The 25852-nt window shown below is 43.4% G+C and overlaps 1 protein-coding gene across 1 annotated transcript; it reads right to left on the bottom strand.

The window, feature by feature from the left end:
- On the bottom strand, nucleotides 1–25788 carry LOC126517875 (uncharacterized). The gene is made up of 8 exons (XM_050167688.3): nucleotides 25537–25788; nucleotides 22018–22137; nucleotides 20809–20962; nucleotides 17186–17273; nucleotides 13987–14110; nucleotides 10049–12671; nucleotides 7261–7377; nucleotides 1–2786 (listed from the first exon to the last, which is right to left on the bottom strand). Exons 1-8 carry the CDS (start codon nucleotides 25553–25555, stop codon nucleotides 2318–2320), a joined length of 3714 nt encoding a protein of 1237 aa, XP_050023645.1. The 5' UTR covers nucleotides 25556–25788; the 3' UTR covers nucleotides 1–2317.
- Nucleotides 25789–25852: the final 64 nt, after the last annotated feature.

The following is a 25852-nucleotide window of genomic DNA, read 5'->3' as shown; positions in this document are numbered from 1 at the left end:
CAAGCTTGATTCTTTCACATTTATATTGCAAGGCACATAGCCCTTTATTGGCAGGGCAATCAAACACCACGTCTTCAAGGCAAGTGAGGATCTTGGCATTGAATAGTGCATCAGAATGCTTTTTGTTGGAAACTGTCATCGTTAGAAAGTTGGTTTTTGGCAATAACCAGGTGCATATGGGTTGTGCTGTAGCCAATAGTATATGTAACATTAAGTTGGCCAACACACCTCCACCTTTTCAGATGGCGCAACAGTAGCAACCATAGAAGTCGCAAGAACCAGAAGGTACAGTTCCATCACACATGGTAAAGTGGGCATTGCAAAATAATGGGCTGCAAATTAATGACAAAAGAATGCAGAAGGACCAAGAAACTGGTATGCTGCAGTCTGCTTGTGGCAGCAGGCTAGCCAGCTTTCCAACATGTCTGAATAAGCAGTGCAGCTTGTCAAAAGAGCCCAAGACTATTCCTCATGACCTTTTTGGAGATGACCCAATTAGTAGTTAAAAAAGCATTCAGGGTGAAATGTCAAAAACTGGCCACCACAATTCATTTCAACACCGTCTTGTGCGCAAAGTTCCCTTTCTCTTCTCTGACCTACGAGAATTGCATGCCTTTGAGTGCACCAGCCCAGACGACCTGCAAATGTGCATTTGCGACACAGCTCATGAAGTCAAGACTACACACCAAATCGGAGCTTTGTGGAACAAGCAAGCCCACAGAAGCATAATTAGCAACAGTGAAGTTTTGCAGGACACCGTCTGGGGACAATAAGCTAAAGGTAGTTTACATTCATCGCAATCCATCACCCTGGCAGCGAGAACTGTGTAGAGAAAAAGTGAGAAAAGTTTCTTCCAGTTTGAGTGCACTTTTCGATGCACTTCTTGGTAGTGCCGCCAACAGTGCAGTACCTGCGTGCTTCATGATCCATGATAGCCAAGGATAAAAGTGCAGGAACAAGCAAGCCTACAGCACTCGAAGACTTTTCTCAACCAATGCATGCATAAGAACACGTAGTTATTCACATTATAATGCTATAACTGAAATAATAGTGTTGCTACGTGGTGGCAACAAATGGTAATCATTGATGCAACTTCATTGAAAAACAAATCCCACGAGCGAGAGAACCATTTTAAAGTAATGATGGCAGAGAAATTGTGCAAACCGGCTCCTGTACGACATTGAATCGAAGATTGCAGTGAAAAGATCTGCGTCCACTGAACTAAAGTGGACCTCAAACTGCACAGACACAAAGAGACCTAAAATTGTGCAGGTTCTGGCCCAGCAGCACATTGCACAAATGTGCTCAGGCACACTGCCGTAGCTGGGAACGACTGTAGTACTTGAAGACAGGTTTGGTCAAGACTGGTACTATACGAGCTGAGGTTTCTCGGATATACTGTGGCAACCAGACATGGTTAAGCAACAAGCTGCTGCTACAGCTATTTCGCAAACGATTGAAATTAAACGTCTCTCTATGAATTTTTACCTTGAATATTCTCGCAGTTGTATGACCAGTCTTGAAGTTCCATCAGAACATCTAGTGGCTCTTTGCATGACCAATGACAATGTTCTTTGTTACCGAATCCAGTGATCAAATCATGTTCAGCCACACTGAATGCATGGCATTTTAGAGATGCATACTGGAAAACAAAGCTGCAAGAAATGCAAAGATGGCCAGCAGTACAGACCTGTGTTGTTGGCCTCTTCTACTTGCCTCTGAGCATTCTTTTACAGCATGTCTTTTACAGCATGTCTTACGAAAGCATCATTGTTGTTTGCTGCTTTTTTATATATAAAGGAGGTTGAAAATTTTTTTCAAACGCATACAAAGAAACGTGCTGTACCATTGAACAGACATGAAGATGCAGTGTACTTGACTATACGCATGACTTGACTGCGAGCACTTAAATAGTTCGACTGTATGTACAGTGGTGTACAGTATTAGAAATGAAAATGCTTTTGCATAAAATCAACAGGCTTTAAGGATCCTTTTTGTTGACATAGTAGTCGGACACCTTTCCGGGAGAAATTATTTACAAGAGGCAGGGTCAGACTTGAACTAATACACACTGACTGACAACTGACTACTAGAACAGCGCCTGGAGAGCAGCAGCTGTAGTCACATTGTTTCTTCAAGTGCACCACTTCAGGAGACACTGAAATAGCCCCTTTGTCTGCACAAGAATACTACGATGGGTGTGCACCAATCTAAAGTCACTCCATCGCGAAGTTCACGTGGTGCGAGGTCCAGCAACACCTCCAACTTGTGCTCCGAGCTTGACAACAAGATTGAATGCTGCCATAGTCGTGCAATGTCACTTTTTCATCCCGCTGACCGCAGTTGAGCCACTTGAAGCCTTCTTTTCACTGTCAGCAGTTGGCGGAATGAAAGACTCCAAGGCTTGTTTGCGGTTTCTCGCAACCAGCCTGTCACACAGGAGGTTAACGCATCCCTCCACCCAAGACTTGCTTCCGTATCCCGGAATATGCATCCAGTTAGAAGTGTTGTGTTGCCTGTAAATGTGGTCAGTGAGTGTCATGGCAAACATCTCCTTGCTGAGGTGGCACGCCTTAGCAGGAGTGATCTTGGTGCCCGAATGCTCCACTGTATCAATGACCCATTGGGCCATTGTTGTGGCAGTGTCGTCATCCACAGGTAGGACTTTGACATCAGGCTTAAACAAGGGCCGCCACATTCCTTTCTGAATCCTGTCTAAGCGCCACGGGTAAGGGCGTTCAACCTTCCTCTGCTGCTTCTTTGCAGCGTTTCCGGCACTGGAGTTCCTGGAGAGATTCAAACAGGGAACAAAACTGTGACCAACCGAACAGGGCAGAAAAAGAAAACGTATTCGTGGCACATATACTCTCATATGATGTTTCAAAATTAGTTAATACAGAATTTTTAATTATTACCTATAGTAGAAAGCACAATTCTAATCCTCAAGCTGGATTCCTCGAATAGACGGACATTTGTACAGCCGACCGCCTCTACAACAAGCACCACTACAATTACGTTCCCTGTGATGGATCCCATAATAATTGACTGGGTTGGTATTAGCCGGCTAATCAAGAATCTGCAGATTTCGTCTGCCAGTGGGCCTGATAGTATTAATTCAAAAATATTGAAATGCACTGAGGTGTTTTCATCTGTTATTCTTTCTAAAATTTTTGCTCAGTCGTTGCAGTATTCTTTGCTCCCGCGTGACTGGAAGAAAGGAAAGGTGGTTCCAGTCCCAAAGTCAGGCAATCGCATGCTCCCGAGAACTACCGCCCCATTTCATTGACAAGCATCCCATGCAAACTTTTGGAACACATCATTTACTCTCACCTTGTTGAATTTTTGGAAACCAATCCATTCTTTCATTGCTGTCAACACGGCTTCAGAAAAATGTACTCGTGCGAAACCCAACTAGCTTGCTTTACTAATGATCTTTTTGCTGCATCTGGCAATAACTTTGACGTTGACTATTTTCTTGGACTATGCTAAGGCCTTTGATACCGTAACGCACGATCTACTAAACCTTAAACTCTATCAGCTTAACACTGATTCTTTAGTATTAGCCTGGATTAAGGACTTCGTTTCCAAACGAACTCAGTACGTAACTGCCAATAACGCTTCCTCGGCTTTTTCATCGGTTACATCAGGGGTCCCACAGGGATCCGTCCTCGGGCCTCTGCTCTTTCTAATTTATATTAACAATCTCCCTGAGTGCGTGAAATCTTCTTCAATTAACCTATTTGCTGATGACTGCGTAATATATCATAAGGTTAGTGACCCCGCCGATTCCACTAAACTACAAGAAGACCTTAACAATTTATATATATGGTGCAATGCGTGGAACATGAAACTAAACGTAAATAAATGTAAATATATGTGCATATCACGCCGCTCTAACAATACTGACACACGCATGTATTTTCTGAATAGTGCTCCTCTCTGTCAAGTTAATTTTTCAAGTATCTCGGCCTTTACATCACTCACAATCTATCATGGCACAAGCATGTTGAATTTATAACTTCTAACGCTAATCGCACGCTAGGCTATCTATGCAGAAACTTTTACGCCGTTCCTGCATCTTTAAAACTGACGCTCTACAAAACACTTGTTCAATCAAAATTAGAATATGCCTCGGCCATCTGGGATCCCCCTCAAGTACCACTAACCCTCTCCCTCAAAGCCATACAGAACCGCACGTCCCGCTTTATTCTATCTAATTACTCTCGTCTTGCTAGCGTAACACTCGTGAAGCAAACCCTTAACATACCGGAACTTTCAGTACGTCGTGCATACAGGCGCCTTTGCCTTTTCCACAAGATTTACCACAACCCGGTATTAAAGGAAAAACTTCTTACTCCTCCTTCCTACTTTTCATCCCGCAGTGATCACCTTCATAAAGTTTTCGTGCTATCTTGTCGCACGAACGTGTACTATTACTCTTTTTTACCTCGCACCTGCAATGACGAACCACCTCCCTGCATCGGTCGCTACTATTATAGACTCATAGAGGTTCAAGACTGCTGTTTTCCATGCCATCTAACAAATATTTTATTCATTGATCTGCATTTTTTTTCTGTGTATATGTACCACTCCTTTCTGTAGCGCCTACGGGCCTTGAAATTATTTAAAATAAATAAATAAATAAATAAATAATGAAGAATTCCGTGTCCCGGCCAAATTTTTATCTTTCATGTGTATTGTGAACACCTCTACAACGAAGAAATTTAGGCATCCCCTACAGCTTCACAATGAATGCTCACGGAGATGATGCCACCACAGTACTCCACATTGTCTACGTGGCAGCCCGCAATCACTGAGGCAAGAAGCCCAACAGGCTGAATGGTCGAGTACATTGGCGAGGGTACCAGTGTGTGTCGAAATGGTATAATGAAAACAGTATAATAGTAATAATGTTTGCTGGCAAGAAACAATGTTAAAGCAACAAAAATCTTAGTGGTCCCACTTGTTTACAGTGCTAAGTTACCGAGCTGTAGGGGCTGGCTGTGGAAACCAACACCGGGGAAACGTGAAGAACAAGCGCAAGTACTACATCGATTATACCTGTCCCTGCAGAGAGACATGTGGACCAATTCTAATGGGAGTCGACGAAATGAGTAGACTTCGAGTGCCTTCCAGCGCTTCTCATTGGCTGGAGTCACGCATATGGTCAGCCAAAGTGTGCCAATAGATTGCTATCGACTACTTTAACCATCTAGATCAACTACCGCGTTTACTCGCATAGTGATCGCACCCCTGAATTGCCGTCAAAATTCGATTTCTTTTCTTTCCCGTGTAATAATCGCACCCCGAACTTGTCGCAGCGATATGTAGTGTGCCAAGTCTAGCTAATGATAATCGCGCTTACCATCTGTCGACTCTTGAAGACATACCAAGCGGTCTGCACGCACCAAACATTCTTAAGCCGATGCCCTATTTCATTCCTTTCGTCCACTTTCCGCACTTCCATGAAAAAAAAAAAAAAGCTACAACCAAACTTGCCTTGGCTGTATTACTTGTAGGCTTCATAATGGTTTTGGCCAACAACAACAGCAACATAAAGGGCGCCTTTCGATTCTTCTCGTCTGCACTCGTGGGCATGCAACAAATCGCGAGCAGCAACTATGGCGGCCACGTTTACACTGATACGTTAGAAATGTACCCTATTAATACGCCGACGCTTGTAACACAGCTAAGATATTCGCCCACCCTTAGCTGAAACGCGCCGTATTAGGATAGTAGTGAAGACAAATGCCGCAGTTTCCGCAGCATGCCAGCCATGGCAGCAACGCGCGCCAATCTCTTTCTGTGCCCTCAAGATGGGCATGGCTACGTTATTTGCGCAAACTTGACGATACTAATGATATCATTCATTACTTATACGGAAGAAACTGTTTCAATGCGTGTAATGTACTCACGAGAAGGACAAACATCGCTTTCGGCGCGTTCTGGCTTCGCCGGGCGCCATATTTGCTTTGGTGTCCCGCACTTTACAGCGGCAGCCGAATTATTGTATGAAACTCTATTAAAAAATTAAATTGTGGGGTTTTTACGTGCCAATACCACTTTCTGATTATGAGGCACGCCGTAGTGGAGGACTCCGGAAATTTCGACCACCTGGGGTTCTTTAACGTGCACCTAAACCTAAGTACACGGGTGTTTTCGCATTTCGCCCCCATCGAAATGCGGCCGCGGTGGCCGGGATTCGATCCCGCGACCTCGTGCTCAGCAGCCCAACACCATAGCCACTGAGCAACCACGGCGCGGGTATGAAACTCTATGCCGCCTGCTTGCTGACCTGTTATCATCCCACAGCAAACGCGGGAGAGAGAGAAGAAACTTTATTAGTGAATGGTCCGGCAGTATCGTTGTGGTGGCCTCAGGTGGCGGCTCGAAGTCCTTGGACTCGGGCGGCATCTTAGGCTTGCCGGACGGCCCAGAGCTGGTCTGCCAACTCTAACTTTTGAGAGCCGCCTCCCAGCGGCGGTGACGCCGATGGAGAAGGTCCCCGGCGGCCCCCGCAGCCGGGGCGGCGTCGGGAAGAAGCGAGCTCGAGGCTTCCCGTACTGTGGTAACGGCCGCGATTACGGACGCGCCGCGAATAAAAAAAAAGAAGTATTTTCGCGGGAAATTTAACCCGCGTAATGATCGCACCGCTGAATTTGCGTCAATTTTTTTTGACAAAAAAGTGCGATCATTATGCGAGTAAAAACGGTACTCACAGAGGAACCTTATCATGAGAAGTAAATTTACAGAATAGAATTGGTTGGAGCGCATACAGTGTAGACAGCGACAGTAGACAGTGTTCACGGCATAGTGCCGATGCAGTTTGTTAGTTTAACCAGAGTCCTTCCATGTGGAAGGACTCTGGTTTGGCCTCTGTTCCATTCAATTAGCTCCATGACTACAAACACGAGCTAGATGCTCCTAAACACCTAGAAAATGGAAGGACTCTGGTTTAACTCAGAAGTCACCTGCAACCAAGTTTTCAAGGAATTAGAGGAATGCATTTATTTTCAGAGAGTTTCAAGTATATCTTTTTCCAAATTCAACGGTCTTTAAGGATTTCAAGAAGGTGTACGAACCCACCCCAATTCAGGCAGTTGATCGTTTTCAACCTCTTAATATTACATCTATTACTTTTACATTCCATTGCTCAGTTCTCCTTAGCTTCTTTTCTTTCACCAATTACTTGTCCTATTCATCATACAACCCGGTCTGCCATTACCTATTGCATCACAAAAGAAAAGAGAATACACTTACCTAATGGCAATTTTCTTTCGAGAAGTGATGAAATCCCTCGAAGCCTTGCCAGCATCATACTGACAATACCGTGGGTCTGCACTGTTGCCGGCTGGATGCTTCGAGCGATGGCCCAGCCTTTCAAAGACACAGGAAAAAAGTAACTTATTCTTGTAAAGGGCGATAGTACTAGACTTAATTTCAACCACAGCGATTCTTATCAAAGTTAAGTGGTTTGTGTTGCCAGTAAGGCTCAACTGTGTCTCCACCACGTGAGCAACAACAGCACTCTGAAGAGTGCAGAACACAAAGACTCACATGTTTCTATGCACCTGCAACCAAATTATTTTCTATCAAGGGAAAATCCTTGATTGTTAGACACTGACAGCATGTGACAAAGAGAAACATGATACTTTTGCATTGTCACTGGTGGTCTTTTTCTACAGTCTCCAAGCAGAGTCCTTTGTCAAGATAAGAGGGGGTGCCAATGGTGCTACACCTTGAACACAGGTCACTCTAGTCATGGGACCCAAAGATTCCCACATCCCTCCCTTCTTAATTCTTCCCCTACGGCAGTGAAATTGCTGGGAGGATGGTGGCGATGAAATGTCCGCGCAGATGTGAAGGTAAACTCCGGCAGGTAATATTGGAATCCACATCGATAGGCAGCACAGTCCTGTATGGCGGCCATCCAGATACGGCAGCTGTCAAAGTGGTTGACAATGACGGGGACTGAAGACGTCTTGCCCTCAAGGTCCGCGCCGCGATGTCCACCCAGGAATAGCAGGTCCGTCCAGGGGAGACTACTTACATGTGTATTCTGACGAACTGTCTAGCTTTTTCTACTGCAGTGTTGCACAAGAATGTAAAAGAACCAGTGCATCATTGCTAAAAACACTGTAAATGCATATGCATTATTAACTGCATTATTACATTATAACTGTTGCACCAGTGCTGTACTAGGGAATTCGTCACTGTTCACAATAGCTGCCTCTATTAAAGCACCAGTCACTGTGCACACGTTTAGTCACTGTTATTAGTAATGAGACTGAAATTTCTTAATTTAGTGCACTTCTAGCAGTTACTAATTTAAAGGAATGTGCAGTTAGTAGTATTTACTTGAATTCACCACCTTTTTTGAATTCTCCTGCAATGCAGCAGTCGGAATGGTTACACAGCTCGCTGTAACATGCATACAAGTAAGCCTACCTCAGCTGAGAGCTGAGTTTCCTCTAAACAAGTAAGCGTCACGTAGTGACTACTTCGGTCAGCATACCAACGTATCCCATAAAAGTTCTGCAACCAGGAAGAAAGGTATTAAGGAACTCTGGAAAAAGTGATGCTGCGGACATTTTGAAATGCTAATCTGACACTCCAGCTCAAGGGTCACTAAGCAGACGCTAATGAGCAACACTAAATTAGTTTAATTACCTGGCTGACATGTCATTTTAGAACTGCTGTTTATATGGTAGGAAAATGTTGATTACTAGTATAGAAACTGATGGCCAAGCTTCCCCTTGTGAATATTGTGCGGAAACTTCCACACCAGCGTGTCAGTCTGACGTCACAAACTTTAATGCATTTTCTCGTATTTGGGCTGTGTTGGGGTTATTTTGGTTGAGTCCATGGTCTCTTTAGAATGCAGCATAGTTATTCTTTAGGATTAAACAACCAACCAGACTCAAACAGATGCTGCCGAAATCACAGTCATGATGGGGAGCTGGTGCAAGAACTCTGAGATGGCATCATCACCTGTCTTCCATGTTCGTGTCTGTTCTGCTCTCACTGTACACGTAGCCAGTTTGTTACTAGACAGATGTAATTTAGTGACACAGCTGAACTATTTGTTTAGTTTCACTTTGCTGTTCACTTCTGCTGTACCTCTGACATTAATAGAACTCTATTATTTCTGTAATTGACCATACAAGTTACCCTGAAGGCCACCACCAATCTGGACACTCATATGGTACCTAAGGTCATTGCAACTTGATTGCAATAATTTTACAACTTGGGGCAGTTAAACATCCTCTGGCTCAAGTGGCTTTTTGATTCTATTAGCTCGATGACTACAAATACGAGCTAGATGCTCCTAAACACCCAACACGCCCACATGATCTTGAGTTCCCCTCCACCAGTTTCTGGAAAACTTCTATGCCACCTGGGCTGCTATGGAAAAATCTGGAAAACATAATGAGGCTCCCCTGCAATCAAAAGAACCATGTAGCTAGCACACAGCAGGCGCACTTTGCCACTGCAGTTCATTTTGTGTACTTGCTTCACAAACACACAAATCTCACAGACAGCACACACAAGAACAATGTGCACCAACATCACAGGCAGTGTTTCCTGATCAACGCTGGTGCCTGAGATGAGCCCAACAGCAAACAAATTCGTGTTTGTGACCGTCCAATACAAGTATATATTGTCTGTTCACTTTTGCGAATCAGTTGTGGCATAGCGGATAAGACATTAGACTTGAAGCCACAAGATTGCTGGTTCAACCTCAAGCATACTTGCTCAAATTAATTTTTTTCTTTACGTCTTGCCACGCCTGAGCAAAGCGTGATGAACAAACAAGCATGATGAGCCCCCCATTCTTAGCTTATACTCGCAATTTGCAGCAAGAAAAATGCGCCCTGTATAGTTCTTTTTTTTTTTTTCACGACAGCTATGCGCACAACAGCAACACATTGGTCCTATCTGCATCATATTGTGTGCTGCTCACTGTGCATTCATTCTAATGTGCACAGTTCAGCATCGTTGTGCAATTTTATGCCTACTGCAGTGCAATATTGGATGTATAGCATACCTTCTATGGGCATCTTGCACGGGCATCTTCGTAATGAGCTTGCTTGCAGTCTGAACAGGCTTCTTTGCAACCAGCTTGGTTGTAGTCTTCTCAGATTTCTTTGCTATAAGCTTGCTTGCACTTCGGATAGGCTTCTTTGTAGCCACCTTGGTTGTAGTCTGCTCAGATTCCTTTGCAGCCACCTTGCTTGCTGCTGGTACAGGTTTCTTTGTAACTAGCTTGCTTGCTGTTGGAGAAGGTTTCTCTGCAACCGGCTTGGTTGCAGTCCGCACAGTTTTCTTTGCAACTGGCTTACTTGCACTTTGCACTGTTTTGTTTGCAACAACTCTGCTTGCAGTTTGAATAGTTTTCTTTTTAACAATCACCTTGGTCTGTTCTTCGGGGTTAGCTTCACTGGATGTAGCCCCTTCCACATGCCTTTGCTTAGGTACCATCTTGGCTTTGAGGTTTAGTTCATTCTGTTCCAGCTTCAAGTTGGACTTCTTTGTTGTTATTTTCTCCATCTGCTTTTGTAGAGACTCAATTGTGGTCTCAACTTTGGGTTCAGGCAGTTCTTGTTTTGGATTAGACATTTTGGGCGTTACTTTTTGCTTGTAGTTCTTGTCTTGCTTGGACGCATCTTTTGCTTTACTTCTCGGCTCATTCTTTTGTTGCCCCACGATAACCTTGTTGGACATCACTTCTTCCATCTGCTTTTGTTTAGACACCTTCTTGGTTTTAACCTCTGGGCCAGTTTGTTCTTGTTCTCGGGTAGACATTTTAGGTGTTACTCCTTCCTTCTGGTTTTTCAACTCCTTCTTAGTTTGAGCGTTCAGAGCAGCCTTTTCTTGCTTTGGACTGGCCTTGCCAGACGTCAACTTTTGCTTAGGCTTTTCGTTAGCCTCCGTCTTGATGTGAGCCTTCACTTTACTTTGTTCTTGTTCCGGATTGGGTTCTTTAGGTGTCAACCCTCCTGTTTGGTTTTGCTTAGCATTTTTCTTGGTCTCCTCTTCTGGCACTTCATTTTGCTCTGGTTCGTGTTTGAGTTTCTTGGTTACGATTCCTTCTTCCTGCTGTCGGTTAGACTCCTTTCTTGTTTTAGCTTTAACATCTGGCTGGGCACACTTTTGTTCCTCTTCGGCTGTGCAACTATCCTTTCTTTCCCTTTCCTCCTGCTTTCGCTTTGACTTCCTGGGTGCACAATCTTCCAGGAGCGCCTCGGCATTGGCAGCCAACGCAGTGGCCGTAGCAGTTCCTCTGTTCACGCGTTGCACTTTATCTTGTTGCCCTTTTTGCTCATCTACTTCATCAGTCGGATCATGATTCAGCTCCCTCTTCAACTTCCCAGACTGCTTCAACACTTTTTCGGATTGCCTGGTAGCCAAAGAGAAAGCTTCATCCAAACGTATATTTGCTGCTGTTGTACCCTCTACAGATTCTGTATGGATCTTTAGTCTGCTCTTTTCATTTGTTACTTCAGGTGCTTCCTGTTTAGGTTCTTTTGTAGCTTGCTTTGGCATCTCCTCCTCAAAGCAGGTCTGCAAAGGCAGCATTGGAACTTCTTTTTTTGCAGCTCTGTCTCCAGGGCTTGCGACTGCTGCTTTCTTGCTGCTACTTTCTCTATCGTCTTCTTCAACTGTATCATGGGCAGGCCGGTGCTTCGACTTCTTCTTCATCTGCTGCTGATGCTTTTCTGAGGAGAACTCTTTGGGCGACACCACTGAAGTCAACATTTGTGAACTGCCATTTGCAGTGTCATCCGTACTTAGGCATGGCTGGCATTTCAGCTTCTTTGTTCGCTTAGGCGCAGCCTCCTCTACGGTGTGCTTTGTGGATGGTGTAGGTGCCTCAACCAAGGCCTGACTTGATCGGTTCCCGTCACCCCGCTGCTCATTGTTAGTCTCAAACCTCATAGTGTCGTGATCTGGCTCGTGCTTTGACTTTTTCTTGACTCGTGACACACTGTCCTCTGTGCAAAACTCTATCTGTAATGATGTAGTTTTAGGCAATGCCTGCTCGCTGTTTTCAATGCTGTTCTCAACTGTTTGCTTCGATTTTTTCAGTCTCTTAGGGACGCCTTCTTTTAAGGAGCATTCTACAGGTGATATGATGGTCTCAGACCACTGACTTTCGGTGCCATCACAAGACTTATGCTTCGACTTTTTCTTGACTGGGACAGGTACACTGTCGTTTGAGTAAAACTCCATCTGTGACACGGTAGCTTCGTGTAAGGTCTGCTCACTGTCATCAGCGTGTTTCAGTTTTCTTTGTCTCTTAGGGACACCCTCTTCTAAGGAGCATTCCTCAGGTACTAACTCTCCACCAAGCCTGTCTTCTCTTTGCTCGGTGATAGACTCAGACCACTGGCTGTTGCTACCATCATTAGACTTGTGCTTCGACTTTTTCTTCTTCTTCTTGGCTTGAACGTTCGCATCGTACAATGAGTAGGTATCTTCAGTATCAGCTATGTTTAGCGCTAGTCCTGCTCCGACACCCTCTTCATCCACGTGTGAAGTCCATTCATCCTGTGCATGCTCGTTTTTCTCATACCTCTTGTGCTTCCTTCTTGATGTCATCTCGCTATCTTCATCTCTAGTTTCCTCCATCTGCTGATAAGATTGCAGGTCTCCATTTTCATTAAGTCCTAAGAAAGCAAAAAGAGTGGTGCATTTTGCTATGACTGGTCAGCATATGTAAATGGAAGCCCTACAGTTAAACTGCTTCAAATATGGCTAGCACACACACAAATGTTGACACACAATAACCCCAATTCAGTAATGTTAAACAAATCTTCAAATTTTGTAGAAACCTCTTTGTGTAGGCCAGTTGGTTCATCCTTAAGCTTTTCAACTGAAGCAGCACAAAAGATAGGAGCTCCTTTGGTTTATTTCTCTTCTGAGGCCAGACGCTAGAAAATTTGTGCAATATATAATCTGGGATGTTACCATGGCAACTTCTTTGAGCACAAAGAGCCATAGCTGCACTTCCATATAGTGTGCAATGCAGAAGTCGCACTAGCTTCCACTTCACCAGAAGCTCTCAACATAGCAGGACTTAGCGCAGGCATATTATGACGCTGGTCAGGAAAGTGAAATAACTTATGCATATTTCTTATGCATTTTAACAAACATTAAAGCCTTTTTAAGCCTTTGTTAGCATTCCAACAAACAAAAAGGACAAGAAGATGTAGCACTATGAAGCTGTACACAGGCAAAAGAGGTCATAAGGAGACCTTGCTTGCCTGTATGTAAAACATTTTAGGACCCTGGTAGCGACACACAAGATACGATGGGCAGTGAAATACACAACATGGTTACTTGCTCGCAATTAAATTTTATTGGGAAAGCATGAAGCATATACTATATACGGGAACATTGTAAACAAGAGCTAACCATGGTTGTCTAGCAAAATTGCGCTACTAACTAGGCTAACTAAATTAAACCATGTTAACAACTTCCAAGGAACAGACCCTGACTGTCATGTGAAATGATTGATTTCTTCTCGTTCTCGTGTTTCTGCTCGTGTCTGGATTGTTCTTACGAAAAGCCTGAGTGGCAAGTTGAACATACATAAATTCTCTTGCATTGCTTTTTCACACTGCTTGATGCGTGCGTGCGTGCGTGTGTGTGTGTTCTAAAATCCGACACTGGTTTTATCATGTTTCGGCATGCCCATTACACAAATTAAATGTCTTACAACAATTGCTAACACATATTGCACTCCAAGCCTCGATAGCTTATGTTGTACCAGGCTCATATTTAATTAACAATTCTTCTCATTTTGCAATCTTTTCACCCTTCATCATTGGCTGGGATAAGGTCAAGAGTTCTTCAGCACAAGTGATGGATGATTAAAGATGAATATAATCAAAGTAAAAGAACTGTTCCTTAAATGCAACTTCAACAGCCTTTTCAGTTGCCAAAGTCACATCACAGTGATTTCCTGAAGAGCAGTCCAACCTTTATGATGTCTTGATGCCTTCATGCGTTGAGCAAAGTACTCTTGGTAGCTCAAGCTACTAGTGTGTGTTTTCAGTCCCGACAGGTCTTCCTGGCTCGTCGTGTCTGCCTCTTGCACGCTTTCCTGCAACACAATGTGTGGCACAGTTACGACTAACGAAATTGCGCAAACGATTTGGTCAGATTTTATCAGTGTGCACATCATTAAGAATTTTTGACCAGCACAAGGCACACTAGCATATAGGATAGCCACATATTGGAATCAGTATTGCCGTATTAGGTCAAGCCCTATGCACGTGTTTAGGGCTGCCTCAGTGCACGTCAACAGCAACAACAATTGCCATCGCTGGGGACCATATGATCCAGACACACGTAGCTGTCGACTCTCTCAGAGCGCACATTCGCCATCTGTCAAGGATCCCCGACCATCATTTGGCCTCCCTACCAGCCGAGAGACCTCAAGCGACCTTTTCAAAAGTGATCAAGAGTGCATACCATCATATTTTACACCGGCGACAAAGCCTTCATCTCCCCTGTGGTGCCTACGACAGCCTCAAATGAATTTTGCTATTCCTGGAATTACAAAAAAGTCCAATCATCCATCGCCGGCTCTGAAGCAACTTACGCTCCTATTACTGCACCAGACGTATCATGACCGCATACATATATATACTGATGGTTCGACCTCACGTACCAGCTCAACTGCCACATTCGTCGTTCCAGCCAAGAAGTTTACAGTTAAATTCGAATTGTCGCACATGACTACATCTACATAGACAGAACTTGCTGCTCTCCATGCCGCTATGATGTACGTCACCGAAGAGCCAACAGAGAAATGGGTCATATTTTGTGATTCTAAGGCAGCCCTTCACAGTATGAAATCTACGTTACATCACAGAACTTACGAGCAGATGACATCTGACATCAGGGAAGTGCATCACCATGCTCTAGAAAGAGGGCACACAATCATATTTCAATGGATTCCTGCTACCTGTGGCATCGTCGGCAACAACCTAGCTGACAAGGCTGCCCGGTCTGCCCACGAAGATACCCAGACGCGTTCAATACCTTTGGCGAGGTCGGACGCTGCCAGGGAACTTCGCCTACATGCATGCAAAAAGTCGCAAGATCTCTGGAGTTCAAGTGCCTTCAATTGCCACTTATATAAACTGGACCCCACGCTACGGCTACAACTGCCATCTAGCCTTTCCCGCAGCGAAGCAACCTTACTGTACCGCTTGTGGCTGGGAGTAGCGTTCGCGAACTCATACTCCTATCATTTGGGGATGCCCGAGAGCCCAATGTGCGATTCCTGTGGGTGTGAGGAGACCATCGAGCATCTATTGTGTACCTGCCCCCGTTACGATGTACGACGCCCCTCTCTGCGGGAAACTTTACTCCGACTGGACTTAAGACCGTTCACCGAGTCATCGGACCATGGCCACACCCGTCACTGGCACGAAAGCGAATCGTGCATTAGTGCAATACTTGAAGTGCACCGGCTTAAGAGACCGTTTATACTGTACCTGTGCATAGTGTCCCGCCCACACGCACTCAGTGCTCACTCTCTCCCATTTTCCTCTTTCTATTCCCATTTCCCCCACGCCCAGTGTAGGGTAGCAAACCGGATGCTCTTCTGGTTGACCTCCCTGCCTTTCCTGTCCTTGCTTTCTCTCTCTCTCTTGTATCCAGATTTAGCTACCTTTCAGTCTCTTTAGAGGCAAAGTTTTCTATATAACAACCAGCTACTTTTTAAGCAATATGACAGGACAATTTCACAACTCTTTACCAGTCTTGAACTTGAGAAGTTGCTTCACAAATGGCTGCCTAGAGTGCACTTTAGTATTGAAGAGCTACAAGTAGGAGGCTGAGATTGATTGTATGCCATTATGGTACATGATTACAGTGCTAGGAGAAACGAAAACGAAACATGAGCTACACACAACAGGTGCTGGGCATCAACTGGCTTTATTCCACCAATTTTTACATGCTTGAAAGACGGTCACTTCAGAGACAGAAACTACATGGCATATATTTCAAGTAATCCAATTAGGTACTGTACGATACGTGGGCTTTGTGACCTCGATAAAGCAATGGTGTTCTCTATCAACGTGCAAATGCATACACATAAGGAGCGGCTGGGTTTGTTTGTGCAGTGTACATGCGAATTTGAACACACCGCTTCCTCTCACATGACTTTCAGACAAGCTTTCAGACAAGCCTCTGAACTTGACGTTACAGCAGAAACACCTACACTCTTAGGCAAAGTTACACCCTTTGGCTTGCCCCTTCTGCCACACAACAATAATCGTTATCTGCCTTGATGCGTTTCCTTTCTTTAACGCTGCGAGCCCGGTACTTTCCAGTAACGAACTGCACGCGCGTTATCAGCACAGAACAGTTTACACCCTTTGGAGTGCCCCCTCTGATAACGCACATGCCGTTCGTTACTGGAAAGTTCCAGGCTCGCAGCGTTAAAGAAAGGAAACGCATCAAGGCAGATAACGATTATTGTTGTGTGGCAGAAGGGGCAAGCCAAAGGGTGTAACTTTGCCTAAGAGTGTAAGATGAACCACAAAAAGAAAGACATGACACACACTGGTGCTGACTAACAACTTCGTTTTTTCCCTTCGTCGTCGATGCATATATATACCTAGGCCACACAGCCACGCAGGCGCAGAGAATACATTACTGACATCTGCCAACTTATCGCATACGCAAACGTAGGAATTGAAATTCTGATGGGTGCAGGGACTACGATGTGTCACTAATGCAATTATTGCCTTGTCTTTTTATGTGGTAGGTCTCTAAGGCAATGTTAACTGCAGCGCTGTAACGTGAAGTTCAGAATTATGTACCAACTAGGCCCAAATGGAAGTTTTACTGAAATTTCAGACAAGCTCTCCGAGAAAACAACCTGACACTGGGGGGTGCGTTGAATTCGAAAATGCCAGACAATGAAAATCCACAAAATGGACCAATTTTGCGAGAAGGAAAGAACTGTATATATCCTTAACATAGCACAAAGCTACAAAAAAAAAAGAAAGCCATATGGGCTTCCTAGAAAGAAAGCTTTGTACTTGAAGAAAAATTCTTACAGATCTATGATATGTGGGTGTTACTGAGTTTGATTCATAAAGCGCTATGCCTCTGTCCATTTCCACCTAAAGAACCTTTCAGCTAGTCATTAATGACTCACCACATCCTTCTTCCTCTTGACCACAATGGCATTGAGGTCTTCCTTCTTCTTCTGACTCAAGTCTTTTCCTCTGAGGAACTTTGAGTAGCTACAATGTAGAAAAAAAAAGGAAAAGGGAATAGACAGATTTAGTTCTAGATACCAAACTTCCGAAATGGGCCACAGAAGATAACGTTCCACCTCCTCCTAGCAAGAGCAGCAGTTCACACTGTCGCCTATAGACAATTTTATTTTCTGTTCGTGGGTGCCACCGTATTGGGCTCTTACACAAACAATACCTAAATTTTGTGCACAGTGGCATCAAATTAACACGATTGTGAAACATCAACTGCATCTGTACAACTATTTCCACATATTTGAGCTGACCACTTCTATTTGTACTGCTAGGAAATGGTAGCATTAACAGTCCGAGATAGCAACACTCTAACACTTACATAAAATATTCTACAGACCTCTCGAACAAAAGCTTAGTACTAGTTAATATGTGTTGCCATAATGCCCTCTGGGCTGTTGTAAGCTCATGAGAGACCTTCCCAAGAGCACCAAGATAGGGACACTGAAGCAAGTGCGCTATATACAGACTGGGATCCACAAGTTGGTGCACGGAGGGTGTTCTCATGCCCTGGTGTGAAGGCCCATAGAGACAACAAAGCAAGAAGTACCAAAAGACAGAGGAAGGTATGATGGTTTCAGCCAGGTTAAGACACGAGAAAGCAGAAGTAGGACACAAGACAAATGCTAAGCTTAAAACGAATTTTTAATTCGGAAAAACATCCAACCAATCACTGCATCGCATGCCCATAAAAAGCACAAGCAAAAGGAAAAGAAGAAAATTAAATGACAATGAAATCGATGGGATGTTTTTAACTCACCCAGCAAACCTCCCTACATAACTGAAGAGAGATACCACAACCAAAATTTGCGTACTACAAGGAAATGTAAAAAAGACAACTTATCCACATTCATGCCATTTTAACCTTTACTGACAAGTGTTGCTTACAGGCAACATACCAGATTTTTCAAAATTATTTCTTCCCGAGTTTCAATATTGAGTACGAAGCTCCTGGCTAAATGTCTTCGCCCAACACTGAATGATAGGCACTAAGCGTCATTTATTGGCTTAGAGCAGGAACACTGGACAAAGGAAGAAAACGTTTACATGTGACTCACTGTCTTTCGAAAGCAAGGTCAGAGGAGACTGGCCGGTGCAAGATATTCAGCTGCAGTGGTGTCAAACATGTGATGTAAAGCAAATTAAATGTACACCTATGGCTTAGATATGATGAGAGCTGTCTATACAAATTGAAAACGAAGCCTAAGGTGGCTTGGGGTGAAGCCCACTACCACTTTCCTGGCTAGGGTTCTCCTCCTATAGCTGAAGAAATTTCTGCAAAATATTTTTTGCTTTTTGTTGATTATGCTTATTCTTGACGTGTCCTGCACATTTTGATAGAATATTTTTTTCTTGGTATTTATATGTCTTATCCTTAAAAGTTTAACAGTCATCAAATCAGCAATAATTAATGTCAATAGTTTGAAACTTGCATTAATTCATCATAGGGACCAGGGATGTTTGCTTTAGTTATTGGAATGGCAAATTAACCTAATAATATTAATTCGAATATGGCCCTAAGCTGAATTACGGCTCATTACACAAACATACATACACAGCCGGTGCTTGGACAATAATGCAAGCAGATATGTGTACTACTTTGTTATGTGCAAGGTAAGAATGATTGGCAGCTGCATCACCTTGTAGAGTCACACCCATCAACAAAAACAGTCTTGGCAAGATACTTCTTCCCTACACAGCCACAAAGGTTTGCATATCTGCTTTCCTTGAATGAAACGGCTCCAAAATGCAGGGAAGACATAGAAGACTAATAAAGTCTTGAGACTTCCTTGAAATAACCAGACCTATTTATTCGACGTTGAATTATCATAAATTTAGACTGCTTCATAAGAAAACACGAACAGTGACATAAGCGTGTCACATATTAGAACCAAGACAGTATAAAAACATGTTTAGAGCCAACACAACATCAACTTCAGTTGTTACAGCTGTAATATATGATGTTATCGATATCTTTTTTTATTTATTTATCAATACTGTAGGTCTTCTGCAAACCCATACAGGGAGCGGGCTTACATCATCATAGGCATGTAATCAGATACAACAAGTTTCCAAAAAGACAACAGGAAAACATGAGGTAGGTCGGAACACTTTTCAACAAGTGCATCAATATTATATTACCTACATGGTTACACTTCGCATACACGAGAAGAGAAAGTCTTGCATTATAGATCATATGCTATACATGAGAAAAGACATGCACACGCAAAAACAATACAACACTACAAGATACTTCCTGCAGTTTTACAGCAGGAAAATTTGTTATACAGAGTCCATTAGCTGCTCCACTAGTGAACAAAACTGATCTAAATTTGGATTATTTACAGCTTGCTGCTTTAATGATGATTAAATTACATTGCATAACTAAACTGGTTCACTATAAAGTGAGTGGACTATAGCAGATGTAAATTACTGTGCGCTACTACCACAGCTTCAGTTGGATTACCTGCACAGTATAAAATGGAGTACATAATGCTGATGTTGTGACCATATAGTTTCTCACTATATTTCCTAGAGGTAAATCTGGCACTGCTGCTCTGTAATATACAGTGCAACGCCGGTATATTGTGACTTAGAGTTGGCGTCGTTCTCAGAGAGCCAGAATGCCTTGAAGACGTGCCAGAAAGCACCGTTCCGGAACGTCTGGCATAACAATAATTCATTTTCTACTAAAACAGCATGTAAAAAAGCTATTTTAGCTTTATAACTACACAAAAAGCATGTTTTTTTCACTGGGACTTGTTATTACATGTACAATTATATGAAACGCAAAAAATATCAGCGGGCTGCTAAAGTTGGAGGACAGACTACAATATTCACACTCATTTGGAACTGTTTGTCGACTGTTCTTGCTTTTCTTCGCTTGGTTATGCATTGTAGCTGAGTAAACTTCATTGGAAGATGTAATATGAGGCAATGCAAACCTTTTATCAAGATTTTACTTGGAGGATGCTTTATTTGTGTAGCCATATCTACATTTGAGATGAAACCTCTTAAAACACCAGCGAACACAAGCCTTGCAGACGCATATACTGTCTTTCCGATGACAGCACAGCACCCCATAAGAAACTCCCATAGACGGTGGCACCAGATTTCCCTCTAGGTGTTATAGTGAGAAACTCTATGGTTGTGACAACCAGCCAGCTTCTGAAAGAGTTATCTTGGATCTGCAACCAAAACGCACTACTCGTCGGACAAAGAAAGCCATTGTGGATTATCCAAGAAAGAGCAAACTCAAATGCGTCACTGTATGGACAGCTTCCAGATTTTGTATTCCGTGCAAACTTCTTTGTCATAACTGTTGTGATTTTCATTTTCTTCCTGTCCTTTTGCCCCATCGCCCCTTATATCAATGCTGAGTCGCTAGCTAAAAAACAGTGGTTCGGGCCAACCACCCTGATTTCTCTCTACCTTCCTCCCAGCAACCAACTACAGCGTACCTTTTCGGTCCATTCTGCTTCTATTCAGCTACTGCGCAAAAGAAACTTACTGAACACGACCCCCGAGCTTGAATGCCCGCTCTTCAACCCCAATCAACTTGTCTTCTTTAGCTGCTGGGCTTCCATTATTGAGGTTGCTTAGGAGGCTGTCAAAGGCCTCTTGGTGCTCGATCCAGCGATCGTCCACACCGTTGAAGCCTATGCCTAAAAAAAACAAAGCACAAGTATGAGTTGCTGAAGGTATTTAGAGGTCACAGTTGCATTTCCAAATGTAATAAAATGAGAATTCATTGCACTTTCTAAACCTGAAACATGCATAATTGGCCAGGTAATTCCACCAGCACTGCAGTTCACATTGCTCAATGAACACATACAATGCACAACAAATGCAAATAAGTGATTTTTACTTCATGTTGGGTCTTCGTAAACTATAAAGTGTGTCAAAATAAAATACAGGTGGCAACGTGCAGAAGCACTTCACAGGTCTCCACTCCATGACATAGCAGGTTTTGGTGGCCTTTGCTTGATGATAGGTAATTCTTTGTTCACAGATGAGCATTGCACTGCATTTGATAAGCAAAGTCTCAATGTGGTAAGTTCTTTCCATGTAACTGATGTGCTCTGACACAACTTGAGAAATGTTCAAATAAACATCTTCAATAAGAGCTCGAGCTGGCGAAGTTCGTGGACTTTCTCTCTCTTTGCCGTTTTTTTTTTTAAGTACAAAAGTGAGCCAGCTTATACATTGTGACAAAAGATCGATAAAAGCTCTGTTGTTTAGGTGTGATATTCTGAATGGTGCATTTGGCCTCTGTGTTCTCTGCCAATGGTCAACCTGTCTTTCATCGAATATATCCCAAAAGTGATTTGAAAGTGTTATGTACCAACCTCAAAACAATTTAGTGGTTCTTCTTAAGCATCTGTTTACAATTCTGCCAAGGAAAAAGCCCTTCAAACTCTCGTGCAGAGAACAGCCATACATCTTAAATGCAGTTCTTGATCTTGGTTAAAGATAACTTCACAAGATGCTATCGTCAAGCAATGCAGCTACTGGCTATGTCTCAGTGTGAAAGTAGTGTAGACATAGCAACATGCACTCATCTGGGCATTTCAGATAGGCAACTTGGTACCAGCAACCTTGCTACGCTCCAAGTAAGGTACTACACTACTTTCAGGCTACGTTCAGAAGTACGCCAATTGGCCTTACATAAAACTTCCTTTGCCTAAGCAAGTTATTTTGGAATTGATTTGCATCTTACCTTTGGTATTCACCTTTTTCTTCGGTTTAATGAAATCAGGCATGCCGTCCTCATTTTTTCCCAATCCTTTCCCTTCGGTCCAGCCCATCTGTTTCATCAGCTTCTCGCTGTAGGCATAACCTGCAAGGAGCAAAAAGTGACCCCATGGCCAGAGTGACAAAAAACTAAAGGATAGCCGGGTGGCAACAAAGAGAGAAGAATCTATTTGATGAAAAACAGGAGGTCAGCCTGTGCTAATATGCCTCTATCCCACTGACCTGCTCAGAGGGAAGGTGATAAAAATAGGGGCATGAGATGTGATGATGCAGGTAGCAGGGTGTGAGCATATTCAAATTAGCATACGGAGGGCCTTTTTACAGCCACAAAGGCAAGCTCTTGTGGCTAAAAAATTCACTCACTTCACTCATATAAAAGTACAACCAAGGGGAACTTACTGATCAGAGTAAAAAAAAGTGGATGCATGCAAGCAGGACACACTGAACTGTGTCGTCTGTGCTCATGTACTTTTTTTTTTCTTCTTTTTGCTATAATCAACATGAATCTTTTCAGCTCGCCCACCTGTCAACCCTGCTGCTGACAAAAAAAAGGGGGGGGGAAAGGACGGACGAGTGGAGCTGCCGCATAAAATTTTCGCACTAACGTCCTCGTGTTGAAGAAATAAAACGAAGGACACCGACCAACATAGAAGTGCTAAAAAATGAAAAATCTAAAAGACGTTTCGGCTTCGCTACGGAAGCCTTGTTCACAATGGGATGACGGAAGGTTCATGGAAGCTTATGTAAGCTTTAGAACGTGACGTAAGCAGCGCGTATATGACGGGGGGAGGGTTCTCTCATTTCGATTAAGCGTGTGACGTGTTTTTTGTATCTCCAGTGATTCCAGATACAGACGCGATTTTTGACCCGAAACGTCTTTTAGATTTTTCATTTTTTAGCACTTCTATGTTGGTCGGTGTCCTTCGTTTTATTTCTTCAATGCTTCATCCCGACCAGAGACGGGCTTCCGTCGAACCCTCGATTTCATTAACGTCCTCGTGACATCAATTTTTTTTTATTATGTAACTGTCTACCCATAAAAGAGGCAATTACACTGGATTTGAAAAACAAGGAATACCAATGCATAGCATCATTTGTCACTTTCTTATGCACAAAGATTAACTGAAATAAGCAAAAATAAATATGTAATCTGTGACGTCATGGCGGCTGGGGCATAAAATTCGAAGTGGGGTCTTGGACCCTCACTTCTCTAAGAGCAGTGTTGGTCTACATTCTACCCAGTAAAGATGAATCATTTTTTGCTACCCGATACAAAGATCTGTAACATGTTGATTTGGTCTGGTTAGTACAGATTCATAGTGTTCTAACTGGTCGAGACATGCAACATGTGCAGTCTGGTGTAATACCACTGTTTATTTTTTAAGTAATGTAGAATACTATAGGTCATAGAGGTAGATATATTCACAGTAAAGTGCGCTCGACTGGCACGGACAGCAATTTTTTGCTAACCAGCACGCGACACACCGAGGCGCCTGTGGACTCGTATATTTGTGCATCAACTTTTCTAGGAAGAGATGATATACAAGACAAAGCCCACTTTAATTCAGATCTACATTTACCATATGGGAGTCCCTAAAATCTGAAAGGATGGATGGATGGATAGATGGATGGATGGACAGACGGACGGACGGACAGATGGATAAGGCTGAACCCTTTAAATCGGGCAGTGGCACGAGCCACCTAGCCATGACTTAGTAATATATTTTATACTTAGTGGAGGGTGAAATCTCACTCTTGCCTTGATTTTAGCCACCAATCAGATAACTTCCGTTTGGTTATTTCTACCCGCTTAAAGTCTATTTTTCCTCTACTGTCTGTAAACCCCAATGATCTGAAAAAAGTCCGTCCCATTGCTTTGAACTGTTAGGCTAAGCCCCTCAGAAAAAAGTATCAGGTGTTCAGCCATTTTCTTTTCCTCTCCACACGCACCACATAACATGTCTGTGCCTTGGTAGTTGACTCGGTATGTCTTAGTCCACAATACTCCCATCCTGGCTTCAAACAACAAGGAGCTTGCCCTAGAATTATCGTAGATACATTCATTGGCAATTTCCTGCTTGAAATTTCTGTTTGTTCCCAGTGTTGATTTCGTCTGCATCCCTTGATTTTCCTCCCTGTTGTTGTCCCAATATTCGCTTGACAATTTTCTGGTCTGCTTTTTCCGTTTTCTCTGAACATTCCTCACGTACAAGTAACTGAACTTTCCCACCACTTTCCCTCCATTTCTCGTAATCGCTCCTCAAATTCTATCTTGCTGCTAACTTCCCTCCCCTTGAATGATGTCCATCCCTTGTCACCCTGTCCTCCTGATTTGATGTATTTTTGTCTGCTCCCAAAGCAAGCCTACCTACCCCTTGTTGCTTAATTTCCAACCTTGCTCAAACCTCTTATCTCCTGCACAGGACCGCATTGCCGAAAGTCAGACTAGGGACCATCACCCCATTCCAAATCCCTCTCACTACTTCGTACCTATTGTAAATTCACAATGCCCTATTTTTCATCACAGCTGAATTCCTGCTACCTTGGTTGTTACACATTTTTCATGTTCCAACAGGTACTCAGCCCCATTGTTTATCCACACGTCAAGATATTTGTACTTATCCACTACTTTCAGCGCAACCTCCTATATCCTATGGTCGCCGCCCTGATTATCATTAAATATCATGACTGCCAATTTTTCGTTACTAAACTTTAAACCTAACCTAACTCCCTCTTTACCGCTGATGTCCATAAATCCTTGCAAATCTTCCTTGTTGTCTGCCATATGTCATATGTCATCCGTGTACATCAGTCCTCGTAATGACTGTTCAATCCCTTCTCCTTGCTTGAAGAAATATAGGCTGAAACCAAGTCCACTCCTCTCTTATTTGGTCTATAATCCTTGTCGATACAACATGAACAAAGGTTACAGAAGAGGGCACACTTGCCTAAGCCCTCGCTGTATCTCTATTCTCCAATACCCTTTCTCCATTTTATAAGCACTTTGTTACTCTTAGAGATATCTTTTAAAATATTAGTTAAAAGAAAAGTTAGGAAATCGTGCACCGCCAACGCCTCCTTGGTACCACTCGAATTTACTATCGGCTGCAGTCGGCCCTGAAACCGCAAACGACGCATAACGAAACCAAGTGCGAACTTGGACCGTTCCAGCCTAGCCTAGGTTCCAGCACCGATTCAGCTACATCGCAGCCAACCGCAGATCGCAACACAGACGATTGTTCGTAGGCATGGTTCATACACATTTAATTCGCAATGCAAGGGGAAGCGATCGCCGATGTGACAGCGCTAACAAACGCTGGCAACAGCACGTGTTACAACAGTCAGTTTAGGGCGCAGTACCCGAAGCCGCACGGATGACGTGTTTGCACGATCGTGCTTTCTCATTTGACAGGACATTGATTGTTTCTAATATTGCGCGGATCTGTGCGTTCTGGAAGCACTGAATAATAAAGCTGTGGCTTACTCGGTCTTCCTTTCATCATCGTGCCGCAGTCTCACGCAAGCTCACGATTTAACAAGCACAACACGTCACACTGGCTTGACCCTATGGCACCAGTAAGCGCTGTTTGATGCACATAATTGATCCAATCAGTGGGCCAAAATCAGGCAAATGCTTCGGCGATGCGATGATTCAATCACTGTCGCTGCGCTGCTTGCAAGGTGCGTTCATACGGACCACAAATCATATGTAGAGCGCCATATTTGACTTGTAGCGACTTGTCTCGGCTTCTCAAGTATGACTGAACTTGCGTTCAGGTTTTTGTTGGCCGATACTGGTA

The sequence above is a fragment of the Dermacentor andersoni genome, chromosome 11 (assembly GCF_023375885.2).
Source record: "Dermacentor andersoni chromosome 11, qqDerAnde1_hic_scaffold, whole genome shotgun sequence".
In the NCBI taxonomy this organism is placed as follows: Eukaryota; Metazoa; Arthropoda; class Arachnida; order Ixodida; family Ixodidae; genus Dermacentor; species Dermacentor andersoni.
Note: the sequence above shows the minus strand (reverse complement) of the source record. Positions and strands in the feature narration are given on the sequence as shown.

Excerpts from the sequence above, each read along its gene's own strand:
- LOC126517875 (XM_050167688.3), bottom strand. Across the intron at positions 20,963-22,017 it reads GAAAAAGGTGAATACCAAAG|GCATAGGCTTCAACGGTGTG; the intron begins GTAAGATGCAAA and ends TGTTTTTTTTAG. Across the intron at positions 7,378-10,048 it reads GTGCAAGATGCCCATAGAAG|GCTGGGCCATCGCTCGAAGC; the intron begins GTATGCTATACA and ends TGTCTTTGAAAG.